Below are 25,567 nucleotides of genomic sequence, written 5' to 3' on the forward strand. Positions count from 1 at the left end.
GATGGTGCTTTATACTCTATGAGTACATATCTGTGTGAATCTTTGTGTCATCTGCGTGAGACTGTGGGTTTCTGCGTCTTATGAAGCTTATGTAAGTCTCTGGATCTCTGTGAGTATCGGTTTCTATGTGAGTCTACGGGTATCTGCGAGTTCATGCATCTCCGAGTAAATAGGTCTCTGTTAAAAGCGCTGATGATGAAGCAACTGCCAACGCATTTCAGTTTCTCAGTGAGAATATGTGAGTCAATACATCTCTATGTGAGTGTGTGTGCATTTGTGTTAGCCTATTGATACATAGGCTTTCGCGACCAATATAATCTATAATATAAGTTTTTGGGGCTATATTGCGTAAATATAAATGTGTCATTAAACCTGCCACCACCCGACATCCAATTCGTAAGGTTTGTCACGTAAACAGAACGTGCAAATGCGTTACTGGTACAGCACACCGGTGTGTTGGAGAGCAAATCCCCAAATGTAAATGTAAAATATTGTAAATATTTAGCTTGAATGAAAATATGTACAGTTGCCATACATAGTTACGTCATTGGCATAATTTCTACATACCTTAGTCGTGATTGAAAAAGTGAATGATGGAATGTTTAACGTTGTTCTCGAACGGCAAAAGAACATGTAGCAAAAATGTAGCCAAGTCGATGTTGTAAATATAAATATCCTCAACTAAAATGTTGGAAATTGGAGGGCAACTTTTTAAAACGGGCGCCGAATTTAAATTTGACATCAGATTTTTTTAAAATCCATAAACAGAGTTATCGATTTTTGGTCCCTTTCCAAAACTGAGTCGATATTTTTTATTTGTTTACTTTTGAAACTGGGCCGGAGAAATGTTTTACCTGGAATGTTTTCGTGTGCTGCATTGAAATGTGACATCATATTTGAAAACCAAAAGCTATATTTATCTTTTTGGGCTTCCTAAAACTGATAGGTTCAAATATATCCATGTTTTTGTAGTTACTAAACCCAGGTCTGTGGAGATTATGAAGGGAGCTAAATATAAATGTGATGTCGTGTTTTGAATTGCCATTTTATTTTTAAGTTTTGCACAAGTGTGAACTTTATAGTTGATATAAAGTGGGTAAAGCCTGCTACCCATAACTACGATACATCTACCCTCCTTACATAGAGATTTGAATAGATCGATATAACACGTACATGTATGCAGACTTACGATTATTATCGAGTCTACCAATGTTATACTGCTGCTGGGTGATCAGAGAAAATGAGCTTTTAAGAAACTTACCCCATTGTTTGTTTCAACTGCCACGCAGTTGAAACAATGGGGACATGGAATTCGAAACGCCGACCTCTAGATTACAAGTCCAGTGAGCTAACCATGACACCATGGCAACATCCCAACCTGTGCATATATAGAAACCGTGGACATACAGGCGCATGCATGCGCTGCCCTGCTGCTGCTGCTGCGATGACACCACGTGGCCACGCGTGTTTGCTGTGAGCCTGCGGGGCGATGGCGGGGCGCTGCTCTCCCCCGCCCCTTTGTGCTTTGTGGCTTTTAGAGCCTTGCCCGGGGAATTCCCCTGCGAGATTGAGTGAGAGAGGGCGGGGAGACAGAGAGACATTCAAATCATACGGGGAGGGAGTTTTGAGCGACGCGGAGGCAGAGGGAGGGGAGAGGTGCATTCTCTTCGCACGTGAGAGAGGAAGCGAGAGAGAAGACATAAACACGGGTAGATTCAAATCACAGGTGAGAGAGGCAGGCACCGAGAGACGCACACTCGACACACAATTAAGGAGGAAGAGAGGTAAACTCACACATGCAAATCACAGGTGAGCTACAGGCAGAGACATTCTAATCAAACGTTACAGGGAAGAGGTAGAGCGCACACGCATTTTTACATCACAGGTTGGAGGAGGCAAAGTTACACTTCCACAGCGTGTAAAACAGATTTCAATCACCAGAGACGGACAGAAGTCACTGCCGTCACAGCGCTTACAGCAAGACACGGGCACATTCGTACGACGAGAGTGCCGGGACCTCTTGTGCGTCTCTACATGGTGAAACACGTGGAAGAAATGAGTGAGTATCAGCCTGTTATCGCGTTGTCCCACCATTGGTGGTGAGATGTTAACTACCTTACCTGGTATACAGGAGGTCGTGGGTTCATTCCCAACCCTGACGATGCCTGTATATTTGGAGTGTGCATGTCTCTCTCCCCGTGGTCGCGTGGATTTTTCTCCGGATCCTTCAATGTTTGCCTTCACATTTAGAATCAACACCACGCGTTCAAAATATTTGGCTGCTATACATTTCCATGTGACAAGCTACTTCGTTGAGCAATCATTTGTGACCAGGTCGCTTCTGAAAAAGAGCTCCATAGCTCAGTAGGCCTTACATGGTAAAATAAAAATAGTTCGTTTTAACGCCTTTTAAATGTAAGTCACATCATGGTCACTGCTAATATTTAGCAGAGATGTCAAATTCCATAACACATTCTCTCGGACTATGATGCTACAACATGCCGTACAATCTAACGTTTCATACTCTTATATAAGCGCACAACTTTCTCTATCTGTGATGAACGCTGCACTTTCCGTCGTTTCATGCAGGGGGCGCTGCAAACCTACGCGCCCCCTGCATGAACGACGGAGGTGCAGGGACAGACGTTCGATTACGTTGGAATCGATCTGCAGACGGCGGTCTTCTCGCACGGCCAGCAGCTCTATGTAACCTTATCTCGATCCTGCAATCCCAAACAGGTGAAAGTCCGCATCGAACCGAACCCCCAGCAAGGACATCTACTTAACGACGAGACAAAATTCACACGAAATGTCCTTTTCAATTAAGTCTTCCAGATGTAAAATTAAATAAGCTTTTAATGAAGAAATACAATTGTCTAATTCAAACATAATGCAATTCAAAGATGTTTCATTTTAAAACTTCAAAACGGAGCATCGGGTGCTTGCGTGAATGCGTCGTTCGTGTGCAATTTTTTCGTGACTTTCCTGGCCAGAGGCCAGGGGAGATTTCATCGCGCCGTGTTTTGACACTTGTATAGATCACACAGCTTGTGCCACATTGACGCATTCCGGTGGGTGGTGTAAAGTACTGTCCAGCATTCTCATTGTGGCGCGGAACGTTGCATGCATGTCTGTAACTAGATTAGGCATGCATGATAGTATTTTAAATGTGTATATATCTAATCGTATGGGTGGATGTAATTTGGCCTTTTTTGTTTGCAATTTATTGTTGTTTGATCAAAAGATTTCAGTTTATGTGGGGCTACCAAGAGCCCCTTCGAGTGGAGGCTCTTCCACTGGCCGTGAAGTGAGCAGGAAATTTTAGGTCAGCACCTTGACATGTTTTATTGTACGTATAGCGGATATTGAGCCATTAGTGTGCTCTTTCAGTGTCTGACTTCCTTGTGCTTATTAGGTGAATCATTAAAGTGAGGTGAAGTACTTATAATGCACCGGTGCGACAGATGGCTGGTGGCTCAAGAGATCAGAGCTCTAAGCCGGCTTGGCTGAGATCCTTGGTTAAAATCCTGGTGATCGCGACCCGTGATCCAACCGGATTCTCAAGTGTCGTGAGTTGATGGTTCAAGCCCGGTCGCCGATAACTGCTCCCCGTTGTGCTTCTTCAGTTGTTACCGCGTATTGTTCGGCATGATGTCCGACGTTTCATTCGACGTGCTCAGAGCTTCGTGAGGAATCGGAGTGAAGCCTCGGACGTCATGCCAAACAAAACCCGGTAACAACCTGAGAACACGGCGGAGAGTTCCACAGCACAGCTGTGGAAACGAGCGGAGTGACACTGAACAGAAAACCCCCCATCAGATAAACGTCGTATGGATTTCACTTCTTGATTTGGGTGAAATTTGTGACTTACAGTACATAATTAAAATACAGATTACTACTACTTTTATTTTACCAGGTAAGGCTCACTGAGCTATTGAGCTCTTTTTCAGAAGCAAACTGGTCTCACATAATCGCTCAACGAAGTGTCTTATCACGTGGAAATGTATAGCAGATAAATACTCGAAACCCATGTTTCTAAATGTGGAGGGAACCCCTATAGGACCCGGAGAAAAATCCACGCGACCATGGGGTTAGAGAAACGCAAATTCCATATATACTTATGTCAGTGTCGGGATCAAACCAGGGACCTCCTGCATAGCAGGCAAAGGAGTTATCTCGCCACCGCATCAAACGGCTCATGGACCCACGAGGCCTGCCACTTAAACATGGATATTGATCCGTCTCCACAACCATCTTCGCTGCACTAATCGGGTATTAGAAGGGAACACTTTCAAAATGTAATTTCGGCACTGCCCTCAGTCACTTCCATCATTGAGGAGGCCGCTTTACGCTCGGTCGTGTTTGTTTGCGTCTGTTATTGGATAACGCTGAAGTGTGCAGTTAATGTGTGGCCCGAGAAAGGTATTTGAACGTCCTATTCGGTCCTCCAGGAAGGGAAAGTCCCCCCACCCTTGTTGCTAGTGGCAACTCTAATCACAGGCGAACTAAGCAAAGGCGCAGGACCCCAAACAGCTCAAGGGGCCCCGGATTCATGAAATATGGGTGGGTCAAATATCAGCTCGAACTCAACTGAAAATAAAAACCTCATCACTATATTAACACTGTTAACTGTATTTAAATCTTAATTCGTCGACTAGCATAATTGTTTGTCACAACTGTGGTTAAATACATCTATGTATCGTATCCATTATATGAAGTTTGTAGTCATGTGACGCAGCCAAATATAATTTAGAATGAGAACCCCCAGTGCGCTGGTATCACCGTTGCCAATAAAATCTGTAAGTTACAAGAATAACAGTGCCGGCTGGAAACGGCACATTTTAAACAACACAAAAAAAGTTTTTTGTAAAATGCACAAGGTCTGTGTGTCGAACAAAAAACCATCAACATTTCCTGAAGCAGTCCATTGTGGTCTCCTCTTATCTTGTACATCACCATCAAAATAAATATAAGCAAATATGACTGTCATACTGCGCTATATCACTGATGTCCTTCAGCGTTGGCTCAAATGTATTTTGACGTTGACTTGAGACAAGAGGAGACCAACATGCCTTCAGAAAATGCTCAAAGATTTTGCATCTACGCAGAGGCTGTGTGCTTCTCACCATTGCCTGTGGTAACCCTCAGAGGCGAAGGTACATTTCGGCTGTCCAAGCCTGAATATAAATTGCGTGTCGGTTGTTCGTGTTATAATATAATCGACACCCCTTCCAGCCCTGTCCCCCAAGGTGAAATGTTTTGCTGCCAAACGCTCCGCAAGAGTTATGCCTTTTTGGGGGTCTGGAGATAAATCATACAAAGCTATGCAAATATGCCACCGTAAGGAATCCGTCACAGTTGGCATGAGGATGTGCTTGCAGGAAATTAAACCGGACGTAAACCGCACGCGCACACAGGACGCTATTGTACTTGTTGCAATTTTAATCTGGTGTTCGCTGGTGGGGGCAGGTGCTGTTGTGTGCCTCGTGGAACATGTGCAGCCCGCATTCAGATCCATTCCAATACGAGGGCAGTGGATTGGGGCGCTGCGGTGGCGACACGTTAACTGCCTCGCCTGGTATACAGGAGGTCGTGGGTTCAATCCCAACCCTCACGCCTATATGCTTGGAGTTTATATGTCTCTCTCCCCGTGGTCGCGTGGATTTTGCTCCGGGTCCTCTGCTTTTTTCCTCCACATTTAGAAACATGCGTTTAGAGTATTTGGCTGCTATCAATTTCCACATGAGAAGCCACTTAATTGAACTCTCACTTGTGGCCAGGTCGCTTCTGAAAAACAACTACATCGCTCAGCGGGCCTTACCTGGTAAGGTAAGAAAAGTAAAATAAGGCGTCTCCAAATAACCCACACAGGTCGTAGGGGTGGAGCATTCGCCAAAGGCTGCTCTGGTTGTTACTGCAGGAGTACTAACTGTAAAATGCATGCCGTCTGTTACACTACGGACGTGGAATATCCCGGCGTCATGGTCAAACTGTTGCCAAACGTGAAAAATGTCACCGCAAATTACTGGACTGAGATTACAAACGACGACATCACCCCCGACTGTGAAACGACTGCAGAGTATGTGTCTGTGAAACATAACGCCTTCGTGATTAGCCTTGCGCCGTGTGAAGGACGCGAATACCAAATGTACTCAATTATTAATAACGATCCTATGCTGGCCATTGTGGTGTGGTGGAGGGAGGGACAATAAAGATTGGACCAGGACGGTACAACGATTGATGCACTGTTTCACTTGCCCCTCTTGCACGCAAAATCACCCCACACAACAGCTGACAACGCCTTTTCAATGCCTAGTGGTCACCCATACAAACACAATCCAGACTTGAACCTGCTTAGCTGTTGCGATCTAATGAGATTGGGTCAAATCCGGTTAATGTGGCCACATGCTTATGCTATTATTCTGATATATTGCAACTGCTACAGCCGTGGTTTGTTCAAACCATGGGTAAATGAGGTCTTCTTTGGCAAATAGATTATCTTAGCTCAGTTGGTTCATTTAGCCAGGCAAGGTTTGCGCCCACCTATGATCCATCTTTTTGGAAGAATGGGTTGGTGGATCACATAGAGAAATGTAAAAACATAAAATCCACTTGGGCTCTGCTCGGTGGTCAGGAGGTGCTAGTACATCTGTGTGGATCTATCTGTGTGGAGCGTATATGTGTGGCTTCCCTCTGGGTCCCATAAGCGAAATTATTTTTTTAAACATGAATTGGCCAAGCATCACAATGCTGAACCTTCCTGAAAAAGTCTGAAGGCTCTTTGAGGCAAGTTTGGATATATGTTATTATTAATCATTAATAGACAAAAACAAAATGATGTTTGACATGCTATATATTTGATTACGCCTGGGAACAAATAGAAAGATAAAGATCCTCCGTATAGCCTTGTAGTGTATTGGGGCAAATGCTGTTCGCGATTCCAGTTCTGATATCACTCTCCACTGATATTGGGAGTCGCAGGAACATTTTAACTCCTGCTGCCGAATTCGGTGACTCAATGCGCAAACCACTCCACCACCGCTCCCCACACACGCGACACAAACACATTGCACTCTGCCTTACACAGTCAGGGAATGCTCGCAGTGGACACGAGGTCACACAGAGACCCATGGACTCACACAGAGACACGTAGACTCACAAAAACCCGTAGACTCTCATAGAGACCCGTAGACTCACACAGAGATCCATAGACTCGCACAGGAACCCATAGACTCTCACAGGGAGCCATATACTAATGTAGAGACCCATAGACTTGCATAAAGGCCCAGAGACTCGCACGGAACCCTCTAGGCTCACACAGAGACCCATAGATGCACAGGGACCCGTAGCCACTTAAGAGACTATGTACACACAAGTGTTCCACTGTTTCTTGCGGTGGACATCATTCGCATTTGGGTGATTCTTTTATTTGCCATCTGTGGAGCTGACTGCCGTGGCTGGCGCAGATGAAGTGTGTGGTGCATGTGCATTATATGGTAGCAGCCCACTGCTTGCAGTTGCCGGGGTGGGGTCGTGATGACTGGATGGTGTCAGTGCCGGATGATCCTAGTAGCAAAAGTAGCGACATATGTAGTAGCTACGGGCTCCACACTTTCAAGGGCCCCGCGCTAAATTCTTTCAAGCTATCAATTCTGGTTCAGTGATTCTGCACTTGCTCCATTACTATAGTACTATACTGCCTTCAACTTTTATGAACGACTGGGTGTTTAAGGTTAGCGATTTGTCGTATTATCTGGCTGTATAGCAAATGAAAAAATCAAATATCTTTACTATGCAAGTTAAAAATGTAAGTGTTTTAATAGTTACGTAATTTTTTATGTTATTCAAGGCCCCTTTATAACATATGCCACAGGCCCCACACTCGCTTCATCCGGCACTGGATGGTATGACGCATGTGCACACTCATGGCTGGGCTGTGCCCGTACAGCTTCCTCTAACGGAACACTTCTCCCACTTGAGAGTGATTGCTTAGCGCATTTACCAGAAGTGACATCTGCCAAAAAAAATCCCCACTATACCTCGAATCGGACCACAATCCATTCATCAAGCAATGTGGTATTATACCTGGAAATTACCTGCCACCTCTTGATTACGAGCAGCATTTGTTTCTATGTTGAATTTCTTTCACACTGTACGTAGCCAACCGTGCTAATGGGAGGTGTGGCGGAATGACAACACACACAAAAATAAGTTCTAAAGAAATCAGTTTTCAAATCTGGAATTTAAAATGCATATCCCCAGTGGCTTCCTATTATCGAAAGGAAGAGCGTTCCAGACGGCCGCAGGAGCTCATCTGAAAGTGTGCGATGCAGTGACTGTCTTTGTATAAATGACATATGTACGCACGCTTGATCGAGTCGGAGCTCTGAAGCTCAGCAGGCTGTAGCCTGGATAACACCTGTTATGCACCACCGTGCACAACATGTCTTATAGAGGCTGCTGCTGTTGGGCGACGTGATGGGTACCAGAGGGCATTGCAGTTATCTCCATCGTTGTACTGCAATCATTCTTCTGGTTAATCAGCAATCCACATTATCAACAGATAACTTATTTGAATTTACCATTCTTCAAAACTGCCAGATACATTTTTTCACAGGCTTAGGTTTATGTACCCCCACCCATATATTAAGGGAACTAAACATAAACAATTTTGCCTTTTAGCCTTTACACCCTTGACAACAATTAGCCGCAAACTTTTGTAGGCTATGGTTCAAAATTGAAACGAAAAAGTAAGTTATTTGGAGCCCTTAGTTCTGGAATTTTGGTTGTTGGATTCCTATGGACGTATGTTGAACATATTTCGCGCCTTACGGAGCCAAACGTGCGATCGGAGGTGTATCGGGGACTTGCGCAGCAGAGTACCGTGGCTCTAAGGAGCAGCACATCCACGGTGGGGGCCATGAGTGTTTGTTTAGACAACACTGGCACGTTGAGCTCGAGCTGAGAGACCCGCAACATTTCAGACGAAAATCCTTGCATTGTTTATTTCTTGTCTCGCTTCAACGAGGATGACATCAATGCTGATTATATTTGAAGGAAACCTTTCGTGCACACTCGCGCATTGACTGTAGGCTCAGTACTGAGTCGGTAAAAGGTAGTAGCGTAGATTGAAAGCTGTATTATCAGATAGTAGTTGAACTCCTCTTATCCATGAAGAAGTTGGGGGGAGGAACCGTTTGCTATTAGGATACACCCAACTCTCATAGTGAGGCCGCACCACTGGTTATAAGCAGAGGCTTAAACTAAACTATTTATATTTTCCCAAGGCCCACTGAGCTATGAAGCTCTTTTTCAAAAGCGACCTGGCCACAACTGATCGCTCAACGAAGTGGCTTAGCATGTGAAAATTTATAGCAGCCAAATACTCGAAACTAATGTTTCTCAATGGGGAGAACATGCAAGCCTCAAATATACAGGTGTACCAGGCAAGGTAGTTAACATCTCGCCACCGTGGTTCAACTGTGTACCAGGTTTCAGCTGTGTTTAGCTCTTCTCTCACGCAATTAAAAGTTACGTCACTCACCCAATCACTCACGACCGGCCCGAATACAGTACATATTCAACAGGACATTAAATATGTACTCGGGGGTGTGGACTCGGCATGCTTTTACAGCCTTTCAAACAGGATGTAAAAACATCGACACAGCACAGTTCTGCGCCACTGTAATTAAATGTGTCACTCCGTGTAGCTATCCTGTTTCCTAATTTGCATATGAAGGTGAGGCTTCACAATGAGCGTGACGTGGCCAGGTGGCTCGGGTGGGGGGCTCGTGATGGCTCGGAGAAACCCAGCCAGCGCCACTGAGGTCGTGTCTTGAAATCCACATTACAGCCGCCCGCGGTTAAACCAGGTCCCCAAGCGCAGCGAGTGGACGCTCTCTATGCCTTTACATAAGGCCGCCACGTAACATTTTGACTTAATTTGGCTAAATTCTTGCTTTGAAAACTAAAACAAAAATCTATTGCAAAGAACATGCAAATTGTGTCCCCCGTGTTGTGAAAGAAACTCAGTTAAGGTGACACTTTAAAACAATTCTCAGATTTTCTGTGGCTGTTCCCCGACTCGGGGAGGTGCACTGCTCACTGTGAACATTCAACATGAAAACAAATTTGTCTCATTAGCATGGTACCAATTGCGCAAATTGGAATATAATTTGTGTGATAAAAGCAAAAACAATAAAATTATGGTTATCGCTCTCACAGAATATTTGACCGACAATCCAAGAATGGTAAATTTGACACGTAGCAGGATTTAGTGATTAATATTATGCTTCATAATTGACTTTTGGGTTAAATCGCTGCAGTAAAATGTGTTGTAAACCCTCCTCCACCCGACATGGCCAACCATTGTTGGATGTTCTGACATTGTTCTCCAACACACTGGTGTGCTAAAGCAGTCATACATCGGAATGTTTATTTTATTCATGAGCCGTGTCGGGTGGAGGAGGGTTCTACAACACACATTTTACTCATGCGATCTGACCGAAAAATGTATTACGAACCATAAACATGGTAACTTTGCCATGCACTTTACAAATATGTGACTGGATAACTGCACGCATGAAGAAAAGTAATTTGATTGCTGGTGAAAGTAACATAGGTTATGCAATTGCCCAAAAGCATTTTGGAGGGACGGAGCTGTGTGCTTTCCAGTTTGTCTTGTTCAGTCAAGACAATTAGCCGCTGGGTTTTGCCTTTCTAAATATAGTGTTTTGCCTTTCTAAATGTAGTGCTTTCAGTTCTTCAGTGCTTAATTTCACGTACTACATGTTCAGCTCATAGGTCTGTTATACGGATGGATAGAGTTGTTTCCACTGTAGAAATGTGCATCCATGATTGGCTTAGGGGTTGCTAAGTGTTTAACTAAGCATGATTGTATTCTGTTGGTAACAAGGGATGCCATAACTCATTAAAATGATCTGATATTCACAACATTTTTGTGTAAGGTTGTGTTGCCATTTGGGAATCACTCGATTGAATTACGGTCAAATTGATCAAAGGGTTTCCCAACATGAAGACACACAAATCAGAGAAAAAACTACTATTTGCGAATATGAAAATATAAACGTATATATTTCGTTTCTGACAGGCTGTCCGTTGGTTTCCACATTGCCAATTTAATATCTCCGAAGGTAACCACGCGTTATAAAGTGTTAAATAGCAAATGACCCACATCATAATGCGTGTGTGAGATCGGCAGTTCACCAGCATTGATTCAAGTCAGCCTGGCTGCTGATGAGACACTGTATGTCGACCAGGCCAAAGTTTGCGTGTCTCGAATAAATGCTGCTGAAATTATGCACTCCCAGAAGGCCGTGCGGTTGATGGGTAGTGTAAGACATTTTTATTTCCCTGTGTTGTGAGTAATTGCTGTGCGTGACTCGCATGTTTTATACAAGAGAGCACCGCGACCGTGCTAAAGGTCGGAAATGCAGGTCATACCTGGATGTTCTCGCCCTTTCAAAAAGGCCACCGTGCGCGTTTGTCTCGAAATTACGGTGTTGCAACCAGAGTAGGTGTGCCTGACACACATTTGACAAAGAGCCAGATAACGTGAAGCAATTTTAATCCAGATAGTTTAGTTCACATTGAGGTTTTATCCTGCATGCTTAATACTACCCCTCGACTTTTGATCTGTGTATATGCACAGCCATTTTGCCTACAACATTGTCCCACAGCCCATAATACCTGTCTTGCATGGTGGTCACCCATCCATGTCCTTTCCAAGCTCAACGTTTATAATGTAAACATAAATGCAAGTGGTGGTTGTGAGTGAGTTGTTATATGGAAGCTCGATGAGATGTGTTTTGTTTAAAGTCGTTGTTTTGCGTCTGGCGTTGTGCAGCGTCGAGGCAGAAAGCTCGCCCCCCCGTGGAGGACGATGAGTCCATGTACTCGAGCTCTGAGTCCGGCTTCGGCGAGCCTCGCTCGCCGCTGTCGCCCGAAGAGTCGCGGGATTTCGATTCGCTCTATCGCCGCATCGTCGCCGACTGCCCTCGCTTGCGGCTGATCGCGGGACGGACGCGGGGGCAAGAGGGAAACCTCGGCACCGAGGACGGCGGTGACATCAAACCCAGCGGGAGTGGACGCTGTACCCCCCAGCGCAAGGGCGAGTTGTCGCAGTGGGACCTTGGTGCTCAGAGGCCGTCAGTGGAGAGAAACCAAAGCTGCGACAGCGGGAGTATCTGCCGTGGTCCAAGTGAGCACGGGAGCGCCAGTCCCCCCAGTCGAGCCATCCATTGCTCAGCAGTGGCCAGACCCCCGTCGATGGAAGCGTCCTGCTGCGATTTTACGCAGGAGAGAGCGGCCCGTGGGAAGGAGGTGGGAGCGGCGGGTGGGCACATGCAGCGCCGTCCGCCGGGGGGAAACTCCTGGGATAGCGGCATCGTCGGGCTGGGACAAAGGGCACCGTTGGATCCGCTGGGTCTGGGGTTGGGCTACCTGGAGCCGGCCGCTCCGCTAAAATCTGGGGACTTTGTGCTGCAGCAGGATCACGCAGCTCCGCGGGGTTTCCTGCACCCGGGGGAGAAGGCAGATGCTTTCGGAGCAGGGTTCACCGGCCGACCGGTGGTGCACGGCCCACCGGCGTACGCTGCACCAAAGTACGTGCACCCACACCACCACTACGGGTGGCCTTCAAGCAGCGCCGGTTGTTCCTGTGGTCACCAGCACCAAAAGCAGCAGAACCAACAACAACAGCCGCTGCCACCGCAAATTGGGCACTGGCCACCGCCATATTCAGCGGTCTACCTTCCCGCTGAGAGCAGGGTAGCTCCACCGGCCCAGGTGTGCCCGAGTCGGGACTACCACCTGCATGGGCCAATGCCTCCCAAGGCTGGGCTGCAGCAGGGGTCCCAACCCTCAGCTCTAGCTGCAGTGAGCGCCGTGGGAGGCCGGGAGCCGGAGAGCAGGAAGAGGTGAGATGCTATATTGCTACTATAATAGCCCAGAAATGTGTGTCCCGCGTGTGACGTCACTACAAATGCCACACGCGGAAGAAGGACGAGCGGAAAGATATTTTTTTATGCAAATTTGCTTTAAATTTGACTTTTTTTATTGAAAGTTATTCGTATAAATAATTCTACGCATTTATTTACAGAAAGTGACGGTAAAAAATAAATCTAAGCACTACAGTGCTACATCCATGCGAGACGTCACTGAAGAAAGGCCAGCCCCCCCGTCATTAATATTCATGCCCGCGTGGAAATTTACACTGACGCACAAGAAGGTTGCGCACTCCACATGCCGTCACTCCACATGCTGCACCCCTCCACAATAACCATTAAAGGATGACGTCGCTCCACATGGGCAACCCCCCCCCTCATTAATAATCATGAGCTGAACAATTTTTCTTTTGAATATTTAAGATTTACTGTAATATACACCCGTCCTTGGACGGGAAAAAAAGCTCATTGCAATATAAATGGGTACACCACCACAGTTCGTCGATCGGCAGGTCGCGTGTGGTGGGGTAAAGCGTGGGTACTCCGACTTCGTCCAAGGCGAGTGGCCAACGTAGAAAGCAGCAGAGACTCTCTCGGGTTCCTTCCCGTGGAGGCCTCCTCTGCCAGCAGTGGCGTGAGCAGGCAATGGCAGGGCTGCACCTTTACCGTTTACCTAAGATGCTTCCAGTGATGACTGAATCTTGCTTGTTTTCGCCTAATGTGGCTGCAGCCTGCACGAGATAAGGAATCGCTGGCCGTATTTGGCCCATGGGTTGCAGGTTCTCCAACGCTGGTTTAGAGTTTGGGGGCAGCCAAGGGGCAACAGCTGTCCGCCCGGTTGTTCGCCCCCCCCCACCCCCTCTGTGTGTGTGTGTGATGCCGCAGGGTGTGGGTAGCGGTGGTGTAGCAGTTAGCGCTACGCTGCGCTACGGATCCGGCGACCCGAGTTCAATTCCCACTCGTGGCCAACACCAGTATCTGAACCAGTCCTGGGCCTTCCCTAGGTCGATTCAGCCTCAAATGAGTACCTGGTGCGGTGTGTAAAAACATCACCACTGGGAAGACAAAGGCAGTCGGGCGTGGTGCCGGTCACCCACCCCCTTGTGTACCATGCCTGCGTCATAGGTGCTCGCTAACAGCACTTGCCCCAACAGTGTGTTGAGGCTTTACGGAGGATCTTTGTCTTTGATGTTATAGGGTAAGCGGCGTGCACGGTGATGGGAGACTCCTCCCGTCGGCCCGCCAAGCGAGGATCACGAGCCTCACGCCCGTCACCATCCGCCGCTCCCACCTGCACGAGTCCATGTGTAGGCATGAGCACGCGGACGCACGCACACACACAGCTAAAGACAAGGATCCCCCTTATAGCCTTAACATACTGTTGGGGCAAGTGCTGTTAATGTGTAATGCACGTTTCAACTCTGTTGAGCAACCGGTAAATGTTGAGGGAATGTATACTCTTTGGTTCTTTCGGTAAAGTCACGTAAAGTCACGTAGGTAGAAAAAATCAATGAAAAATCGCGACGTTTCGATGGCAACACAAGCAATCGTCATCAGGTAGAAAGACACAGCCGTAGAGCTGCTGAACAAGAAAGGGCTGTCGCAACAGGCGCTCCTCCTTTGGCGCGGCTGCTGTGCGGGCTTGCGGCGGCGGCGGCGTTGCTCGCGAGCGACGCTGGGGCTCATTTCCCATGACAGTCGTTTCCCATGAGAGTCGTTTGCATTGAGCACGCCGATCCTCCTTTGGCGCATCTCTGACCATGCCTACTTACCCTTGGTGACACCCACCTCAAGCCTGACTATATCCTCTTGTTGCAACAGCCCTTTCGTGTTCAGCAGGTCGATTGCTGTGTCTCTCTACCTGATGACGATTGCTTGTGTTGCGATCGAAACGTCGTGGTTTATTATTTATTTTTTCTACCTACGTGACTTTACCGAAAGAACCAAAGAGTATGGATTCCTGCAGTCACGAAAACTTCAAATCAAGATTGAGGGAATGTCTTTAAACTCGCAGCGGCTTCAGTTGAATGGCTACAAATCAAGATGTGTGACCTTGAAAAATACAAAACTGAAATTTTGAGCGGCACCCTAATAAATATGTATTCAGTAATGCTATTTTAGCCTGTGGAAACTGTCGAGATGAATGCTGTCAGCAGCAGTGTGTGTTCAGGTCATTTGCGCACCCACGTGATCGCGTGCGATCAAAACGTTCGAAGTGGAACTGGGTGGACGATGAGAGTCTTTAAAAAAAAATCATCGTGTGTGTGGGTGCAGCAAGCCGGCCACTCTTCACGATTGTTCATCTGAATTATAAAGGGGAGGGTTTGACTTATTTGAAAAGCATTGTTTTGCCAGTAATTGTACTGAGCGTCCCTAATCTCTGCCTTATAGCACTGGGTCAACGTTGGTTGAAGTTGGCATGTTTACAGCTGAGAGCCCGTGTCCAAATCAAGGTTTCAGCCACATGTGATTTAAACCGGATTCTCAAGTTTAGTGAGTTGATGGTCTCGTGCGGTGACCAATGTTTATTCAATCACAAATTACCCGATTTGGATTATACACAGCAACATCGCCCCTTACTGCAATCACTTGACAGGATCCTTGAAACATTGTATTGACACTTAATGAGGCTTTGTTGAACAAGCATAATACTTCATAGCAGCCAAATAATCTCACCGCGTGATGTTGATTCTAAATGTGGAGGGAAAAACGGAGAACCGGGTAAAATAATCCACACGACCACGGGGAGAGCATGCACACTCCAAATATATAGCAGGCATCAGGGTAGGGATCGAACCCACGACCTCCTGTATACCAGGCAAGGTAGCTGCCTGTCACTTTCTGAGGGTCAGTGGCTCAGTGCCCACGTGAGCACAAACACATCGGCAAGGGAAAAAAAAAACACAATAACACAGAAGATGCTTCCTCCATCTCACCCGCATGCTATGTATATATAGACAATAGCGTAATATATACAAGTTTTGGATTATCCGTGTTTTCTTTTATACAGGCCATTACCCTTCCCGATTACCCCGGATATGAGGGTTAACCGTATATTTATTTTATTGATCCTTCCAGATACATGTTACCGCAGCCACCACAATTCCAACGTTGACCAGACTGCCACCGGTGATCAGCTTTGAATTCACTGCGTCTCATCGGCAGGGTGTGGGCTATGACACTAATACTACTGTGATGTTATGGACAAGAGCCATCTATATAAAAATAATGGACATGGGGAGCCCCTCATCCCAGGCTAGAAGAGGGCCTCCCCCATGCAGGGCGGGATGATTTGACCATACTGCACCACACTGGTTGGTGTGGTTTGTTCAAGGCAGAGAGAAGAGTGCACAGTGCATTTGTGTTTTTTTTTACTGAGATAAGTAGGTTTAAAAAAAATCTGTTGAGGGCCTGAGGTGTGGAAATAGGACGTGCTAGGTCGCGGTTGGTGCAGAGGAAGTTTCCCATGACATTTGTAGATTTGTTCACGCACAAGACGACTGGTCATGGTCGGGTGCATTTTTCTCCGGGTCATGAAAGTTTTCCCTCCACATTTAGAAAAATGTGTTTAAATTATTTGGCTGCTGTAAATTTCGACATGATAAGCTCCTTTATTGAGCTGTACATGTTGCTTATAGTCAGTGGCTGTACTTAAATACTTCACCAAGATCCCAACAGCCTCATCCCAACACCCCCTCCACTTTCCCCACCTCCCCTCCAGCGCTCGAACTGCAGTTAAGTGACATCTTGTCAAATTCTCTCCTGCACATTTTTGTGCGAGCTGATGGGAACGTCTGCAGGATGTGGGTGACGGCTACGCTTTGTCAGTTGCGGTCATTCATAGGAAGTGTCGTCTCCAACTCTCGTCCACTCTACCTCTCTGGCCTCTCTTTCACACTGATTACACACAAAGTGAACCATGATACATCTTCTTGGTTCTTTCGGTAAAGTCACGTAGATGTAAAATAAAATAAATTACAATAAAAGCAAAAAACCATGACGTTTCAATCGCAACACAAGCGGTCTTTATCAGGCGAAGAGAAAAGAAGACCGCTTGTGTTGCGATCAAAACGTCGTGGGTTTTCCTTTGATTTTTTATTTTCGATCTACGTGACTTTACCGAAAGAACAAAGAATATGAATTCCTGCAGTCACGAAAGTTTTAAGTTAAAAAATGTAACCATGAGACCTTGCTGATCTCGTCAAGGAGCATACACTATCACACGATCTCTGGGTTTTCTCGCAGTGGCTTTTGGCTAGCCAATGGACAAAGACAGTCATAGCATCGCACACTTTCAGATGTGCTTCTGTGGACGTCTGGAACGCTGCTCCCGATTTTAGCAAGCCCTTGAAAATTCCCTGCAACACGGCCCCTTAGTATGAAACTGCTTTCTGTGTTTAGTTTGTTGTCCATCCCCTGCACGTCTGATTCGCACGGCTGGCTACTTACAGTGCGAAAGAAGTTCAACATACAGTACCTATGGAGAAGGGCCATTTGCCCTGAAACATCACTAATATATATCGTTCCTATCAAGGCCACAGTATTATTTACAAATGTGTTGAGTGCTCTATAGGATGGTGTTGTCCTCTTTGTTGACTAGTTTTTGTGGTTTATGTATGGATACTTTTTGATTATTGATGGGGTTTTTACTCAATAGCTACCCATAGTGTAACTATTCATATGCCAATTTAAGAACTGGTCATCAGAAAACATTTGTTAAATTTAATTCTCATCATGCTTCCATGGCGTGAAGTGCACTCTCCAACTCTTATCTACTCCACCTCTCTGTGCTATCAAGAAGGGCCATTGGCCATAACATCGCCTTTTATTATTATTATATCGTCTCTTTTTAAAACTACGGTGATATTGACCAATGTATTGAGTTCTCTTCAAGGAGGGTGAGGTCCTCTTGACTCATTGGTTATTCGATCATCTTACCCATCATGAACTCTCCATCTGTCGCTGCTCTGTCTCTTTCCTCCCGTGCACTCCTTCCTGAGATCACAACCCCATACACGTGGAACCCTTTGCGCCAATGTTAGGCCAACAGGTTTTAACCCTGATGTCAATGTTGACCCAATATTGGCATGGTTACATGGAACTAGGTTTTTATCCTATACCGGGCACGGCATTCTGTTTTTTTTTACAATGTTTCTAGCTTTGTTGAACATCTAAATGTAAACGTCCGCTTGTTGTCTTCCAGGTAAAGTGTTCATCACCTACTCACTGGACGCCGCGCCCCACGTTCTAAACCTCGCCAAGTTCCTCTGTGCCAATGGCTTCAACACCATGGTAATTGCATTTTAATAATAGACCACCATACGCTTTCACGGAGCAATACCAGTGAAACAAACCCACATGCGGGTACGTGGGTTATATTCAGTGGTAGGTGAAGGTTTGTGGATCACACAGATGTTGTGAAACTGCCTTCCTATGGGCATTGAAGGCAGTACAGAAAAATGTGGACTCCATCTGTATGGAATGGCGTGTTGCCCCTCGCACGCGTGGGTTTTTTTTCCAGGTGCTCTGGTTTCCTCCAATTCTTAAACACTCATTAATTTACCAGTAATACCTTCATATATAGAGGACCGCAGAGCTTAGGGAGAAATTTGGTGCCGGCTCACCGTCTGGCTGTTGCCTTCCCGCTCATCTGTGGTTTCTCGCGCCTCTGAGTCATCCTCTTTTTTCGAAAGTGAGCGAATACTGTGTGGCGCGTTGCAAGTTGCAATGACCATTATCACTAAAAATAGGGGCCCCGTGTCCAATTGCCCCTCTATTCGTATATCCCGGCGCTTGGACTCCTCCGGCCCAATGGTTCCGGCCTGTGTGATCAGTAGCCCTTCTAGATTAATATATCCAAGTAGGGTTTGCGCTAACGAGACGAAGCGTGGTTCCATGCGTGTCTCATCACCATCGTGTGGCCTCCTAAACGAATGCCTCTGGATAATTAGATATTATGGGCAAGAGCAGTGTTCTTAATTTCGCGGGACATTGGCAGCCCCATGGTGGCCTTTAGTGCGGTCCCTGACATGCGACCCCTCACAATACACAAATCTGACAACACCCCATCGTACTGTCAAAACCCATTTGAAATGTGTGGCGGCCCTCACACTGATGTCCTATTGGCAAAATAGTCTCCCCTCTGAAAATTAGGGAAGAACACTGGGCTAGAGCCATCTTTAGATATTATGAGACCAAATGCATTCATTGAAATATTTTTCCACTGCACAACCGATCTGCGCTGGGGCCATGCCGAGCCAGCCCGGTGCAGCTCAGGAGGTGCCAGGTTTTTATTTTTCCACTGCAGACCTCAAGCCATGCCGCTAACATTGCACGCAATGATGAGTCATTAGTCCCGCCCCCCGGCCCTGCTTGGCTCGGGGCCAGATTCAGATGTCTTGTAATGTGGCACTGATGAGATTTTAGATTCAAATCTGTTTGATATCACTCTACTCCTGGATAAGCGCTAAGATGGTTTACCACCATACACATGGTTGTTCCAGGCTGTGGGCAGCAGAAGGAGACATCGCAGCGATACACTACGCTGCTCCTGACATGGTCATCTGTCTTAACCACCTGAAATTGTAGTTGTTGACATGCATCTACATCACCCATACAAAAGAAGAAGAACAAGAAGGTAGCAGAGAGTATGTGCAGAAAAATCAATTGCTGAAGTGTACTTCTGTGCTCCCACCTTCAATCCACATTGACCAGTACAGTGAAGTATGGTCAAATAACCTCGATGACCCACAGCGGGGAAAGCATTCATTCGCTAGTGGAGTGACAAAAATGTTGAACACGTGCCTGGTTGGTTCCACCCGGTCTGCACGTGCTGATATGAGGGAATTTCCAGACGCCCACACACACACAGCTCTATCACATGGAGACATCACATACTGGAGGCAAATGAGCGTGACAGCAACGAAGGTAGGTGAGAGAAAATGTAAAACAAAACGCCGCATGCTCACACAGAGAGCAGCACATACATATGCTAAATATTAAATTCGTCAAATCACACGCCTGGTCGTGCGTTGCATTCACAGCTGGATGTTTTTGCCGACCAGCTGAGAGGCATTGACGTCATCAAGTTCATGGACACCTTCCTCCTGGACGTAAGGACCAGAGCAACGGCCACGAAATGCACGAAATGATACTTGTCGCTGGGCTCGCATGTTAGTGAAACATCAGCCCCATTGACGCACGTTATCCCATTTTGAATGCCTTCAAAATAAGGTTGAAAGCCTTTATGTATTTGGAACCGAGTCTATTGAAAACTGTCCAAATTGATCAAACGGTTTCCCAAACGTTTAAGATATAAACCATATCAAAAAGCACCGTTAGCAAATATTCATTTTGCCCTGACAGCTCGAAGTCGGCTTGTGACCTGCTACTTGGCCACGGTGGCGAGATGTGACCTTCCTCGTGTGGCATGCCCTAGGTCGTAGGTTTGATCCCGACCCTGACGGCTGTATATATGGAGTTTGCATGTTCTACTCGTGGTCTCGCGGATTTTTCTCCGGGTCCTCAGGTTTTTTCCTACACATTTCTAAACATGCGTTGAGAGTATTTGGCAGTTATAACATTTCCATGTAGTAAGCAACTTCGTTGAGCTATCATTTGTGGCCAGGTTGCTTCTGAAAAAGAGCTATATAGCTCAGTGGGCCTTACCTGGTAAAAGAAAAATAGTTTTAGTTTAGTTTTCACCTTCCTCAAACGCAAGTTGTGTTCTGCTTGTGCGCATACTTCGCCTGGGTCTGCACAGAAGGACTACATGATCATCGTGGCCGTGAGTCCCGGCTACCGGAGGGACGTGGAGGGCTCGGTGGGAAGTCTGGACACCGACGACCACAGCCTGCACACACGCTACATCTTCAGACAGGTGCGTGCCCGTTCACACACCTCCGATTAGCAAGGTTGGCTACGTATGCTATAAGAATGGAGAGTACAAACTGTTCTAATATAACCATTCTTGTCATCATCGTGTAATCCACAGCTTCAGAACCAGTTCATTCAGCAGGGCTGCCTCAACTTTCGAGTCATCCCAGTGCTCATGCCTCCAGCCTCCAAGGTCAGTGCTCTAGCCCAAAGTAGAACCTGCACACGCACAGCCGGTGAACAGGTGTGCTTTCATTGTTTTATTACGCGTTTGGCTTGTTTGAAAATTATGGCATTTATTACTTAACATTGATTTATATTCGTGCGGTATTTTTTACTTCTCACGTGTTGACGTTGTTTTTTCCCTGTTTTCTATTTGCTTCTATGCGTACTTTATTTAACTTGTTTTACATTTTTCTGACCCGTGTCACTCTGAAAACGAGACTCACCCTGCTCTCGTATGTCGTCACCTGGCTAATCAAATCATGCTGGCTTGACTTGACGCTCCGTGAGAAAGAGCTTCATAGCTCATTGTATTCCTTCAGGATAAATAAAGATTGTGATTCTGCGTTGCGGCGTGCAGGACGACGTGCCGTCGTGGCTGCAGAGCACGCTGTGCTTCCGCTGGCCACGGGACTTGGAGGGCATCCTCCTGCGCCTCATGCGAGAGGAGAAGATCGTGCCGCCCCCCGTGGGAGAGCTTCCCACCATCACCATGGTTCCCGTGTGACGCCGAAACCCGCAACAGCGAAATATTTATTATCATCATTATCGCTCCATATATATATCTACTGCGCCTCCCATGCAGTACATCTACGTATGTATGTTGAACTTCTTTCGCACTGTACGTAGCCAACTGTGTTAATCAGAGGTGTGGGGGAAGGACAAAAAACTAAACACAAAAGCAGTTCTAAAGAAGTGAGTTTTCAATCTAGATTTAAAAGTGCATAGCTCCAGTAACTTCCTAATATCGCAAGGAAGAGCGTTCCAGACGGCCACAGAAGTGCATCTAAATGCGCACAATGCAGTGGCCGTCTTTGTTCCATGGCATAGTCAAAAGCGGCTGCTGGGAGAATGACCAGGGTGTGCGCGATGGGTTATGGTCCTTGAGCTAAGGAGAACCCCCGGCGGGAGCTGTCACTGTGCGGCGCAAGGTGAACGCAGCACTAACTTGCAGGTGGGTAATAGTCTGTCCAGAGAGTGTGATATTGTGCGCTGAGATGATTCTCAATTCAGCAAGTAATTAATCAACTCTGGAAAATTCGGACCATGAAGCCGGCACATGCACCTTCGATTAACACGGTTGGCTATGTATCGTGCAAAAGAAGTTCAACATGCATACATAAATGTGAACAACTCTTTTTCAATGTGACGGGATCTATAACGTCCACAGTGAAGCACACAGCAAGTAGTATTTATGGATGATACACCCTCAGTATTGACCAGGGCGCCCACTGGGCTCGAACCACGGACCTCTGACACAAGTGGCAAATATGCTTCCACTGGGCCATGTCACCATCTCCCCATAGGATACAATGACCAGCTACCTCTGGAATAATGTTCTCGCAAATTTCCCCCACCTCTCCGCCTTGCTGCTTCCATTCTCTTATTCACGACTCCCCTCTTCCCCTGGTGTGTGATGTCTCCAAGCCTCGAAGACATTGTTGCATCAATCGATATCATAATTATCAGTTCATGCGTAGGTGCTAGGTAGACTGTTACATAACAGGATTGTGAGAGGTGGCCAGCAGTTTGGGGAGGACTTTATCCAGCAGTGGAATGAAAATGGCTGGTGATAATCATGTAAGCCATTTGACAATCAACTGCTGGATGATGATGTTAACTACCTCGCCTGGTATACAGGAGGTCGTGGGCTCGATCCCGACCCTGACACTTGTATATTTGCAGTTTGCATGCTCTTCTCGTGGTCACGTGGATTTTTCTCCAACCGGGCCCTCCGGGTTTTCCATTCACATTTAGAAACATGCGTTTAAATTTCCACATGATAATAAGTCACTTCGTTGACCTTTTTTTTTGCCAGGTCACTTCTGAAAAAGAGCTGTAAAGCTCAGTGGGCCTTACCTGGTAAAATAAAAATAGATTCATAGAATGCCTCCCCGGAAATTGTTTGAATAGCCACACATAAAAGGCATAAGATTCACAAAGGATCATGGTGTTGCAAAGCCAAGTATGTATGGTTTGAATAATAGGCCTTGGAATATGAAATAGCTATTATTATTTAGCACCATTAATACAGTTTGTCCAGCACCATGATTGCCAGGTCACTAATGCAAATCAGTCTTACCCTGGTTTCTCATTCTCACCTGGTTAAACAAAATAAACTCGACTATTGTGTTTTTATATGGATTAAACACAGCTGTTTACTGGTTTCATCCTGGAGCATAACAGGACTGTAATTAGGTTCAGAATGGCAATATTCTTAGTGAAACTTGTGCCTTTTGTGTGTGGTGAGAGGGGCTTCTTTTCACTCCAACTGCCTCCAAGAATCACACTTGTCATTATTTTGCAATATTATAAGTTATACTGTCATAGCAATGACTCACATGCATGTGAAGAATCGATGGTGCTTTCATTTTGCCATTTTAAATCGCATAATCGATCTAATATTTGCGAGAGTAAGAGTCTGGAGCCAGATTATTGTGGGGAAATGTACTGCCTAAACAATATGCGTGCATTGTTGTTGAATGTGACGCGAGTGAGTTTAACGTGAATCTGCAGCTTTGCTCTTCATAATGCATTTGTGAGCCAAGTTCTGGTGCAGATGTACATAAGTGTCGGCTTTTTTTCTGTCGACATCATTGTTTCTGTTGCGTCTCATTGTAACATGTGGTGCGTATCTGCACTTGCTAGTAACTTAAAGCTACAACATTTCAGGAAGTTTCAGCTGGGACACACATTGAGGGGCTTCCTCCCTCTCTCTGAAGTTGGTGCTGCTGACTGCTCGTAGACCTATCGACTCGTCTGCCAATCCCACACACAAGTCGGGTAAAAGTGATTTCCTGCGCAGATGTTTACTGTCCAGAACCAATGGTGGAAATTACACATTACTATGGTGGGGGTGAGCCTATCCATAGGACAACTGTTAAATTTCGATTTAAAGCTTTCGTGACTGCAGGGATTCATTTTCTTGGTTCTTTCGGTAAAGTCACGTAGAAGGGAAATAATAAAATAATACAAATAAAACATTATAAATACAATTCTCACGACGTTTCGGCCACAATGCAAGCAGCCGTCCTCATTCAGACGCTGTCTTTCCGACAGACCTGTTCTTCACCTGAGGACGGCTGCTTGCGTTGTGGCCGAAACGTCGTGAGAATGATTTTATTATGTTTTATTTTTATTATTTTATTATTCCCCTTCTACGTGACTTTACCGAAAGAACCAAGAAGATGAATCCCTGCAGTCACGAAAGCTTTAAATCGAAAAAAGTTGTTTGTTTTGTGTGTCTATATGTTTAGCCATAGCAGGGCTTGTATGAAGATGGTTACTTTTTTGAGGTGTGTTGTCAATATAGTATTTCGTAAGTGGTAATTTGCAATCCTTGATTGAATTAAAGTTCAAACAATAAATCATGTACATATACATTGTATTCACATTGTTTTTTTGCATTCATGACGTGTCCAATTGTACTATCGGCGTCGTGTCCTTATCGATTCATTTACAGCCCATTGTCAATCCACTGATGAAGGCCTCCCCATGCCGTGTCAGTCATGGTGGTTTTTTGACCACACTTCGTCACGCTGGTCAGTGCGGATTGGTAAAGGGAGGAGCGGCAGGACCTGTCCATGACCGATCCCTGAGATCTCCCAAGCTAAGCAGAAGTGAGCCTAGATTAGGAAAGTGCTTGGAGGGGCGACACTTGCACAACATATATTATAGGCTCTGGGAGATCCGTAACGCAGTGCAGCAAAGTCCATCCCCGACCTCCGATTGGCACGGTTGGCTATGTACGGTGCGAAAGAAGTTTAATGTCCACACAGACAGCGCTGTTCCGTACTTCTCTGCTTCCAGCATTCACCATTCCGCGCTGACCACTGGTGAATTAAGCGGTCCGTGTGAACTGGTGAAGTATGGTTAAATAGCCCCCCACACCACGCGGACAGGCACTGATCCAGCAGTGAATTGACAAGAGGGCTTGTACATGAGAAGGTTCGTGAGGAGGATGTTCTGCGTGGGTTGGGTTTAGCTGCACTGAGTGGCCAGTAGGCGGCGCGAGACCACCGCTGTGGCGGACAAAGAAGATCGTGACGTTGTTGGCTTCATCATCCATCATCGTCAGCCATCGTCATTCCACTGCTGGATGAGGGCCTGGCTGTGTAAATTCAGTTGTCACGAATTGCACGAGATGCGTTCTGCCGCAATCAAGTAGGGAACTTGAAAAAACCCCTGAAAGATAGCTTAATAATACGTCTCTACAGTACACGTTTAGTGTATACATGATATGGCGGAGTATGTCCTTCTGGTGTGCAGGAGGTCGTAGGTTCATCCTGACGCCTGCTGTATATTTGGAGTTTGCGGTGTCTCTCTCTCACATCATCTTGACTTAAAGCTTTCGTGGCTGTAGGAATTCATATTCGTTGGGTCTTTCGGTAAAGTCACGTAGATAGGTTGAAAGAAAATAACAAAAATATCAAAAATAACTACTCAGCGGGCCTTACCTGGTAACTACTCGTAGTTTTTTTGTTATTTTTTGTTATTTTCTTTCA

At 46.0% G+C, this 25,567-nt stretch overlaps 1 protein-coding gene across 1 annotated transcript; it reads left to right on the forward strand.

Annotated features, from left to right (window-relative positions):
• The first annotated feature begins 1,568 nt into the window (after positions 1-1,568).
• TRAF3IP2 (TRAF3 interacting protein 2) lies at positions 1,569-24,443 on the forward strand. Its single transcript, XM_078615986.1, has 8 exons — positions 1,569-2,059; positions 11,867-12,938; positions 14,163-14,272; positions 18,169-18,257; positions 20,009-20,077; positions 20,728-20,844; positions 20,959-21,033; positions 21,424-24,443. Exons 1-8 carry the CDS (start codon positions 2,035-2,037, stop codon positions 21,568-21,570), a joined length of 1,704 nt encoding a protein of 567 aa, XP_078472112.1. The 5' UTR covers positions 1,569-2,034; the 3' UTR covers positions 21,571-24,443.
• The last annotated feature ends 1,124 nt before the right edge of the window (positions 24,444-25,567 follow it).

This window comes from Lampetra planeri, chromosome 49 (genome assembly GCF_965212315.1).
Source record: "Lampetra planeri chromosome 49, kcLamPlan1.2.h2, whole genome shotgun sequence".
Lineage (NCBI taxonomy): Eukaryota > Metazoa > Chordata > Hyperoartia > Petromyzontiformes > Petromyzontidae > Lampetra > Lampetra planeri.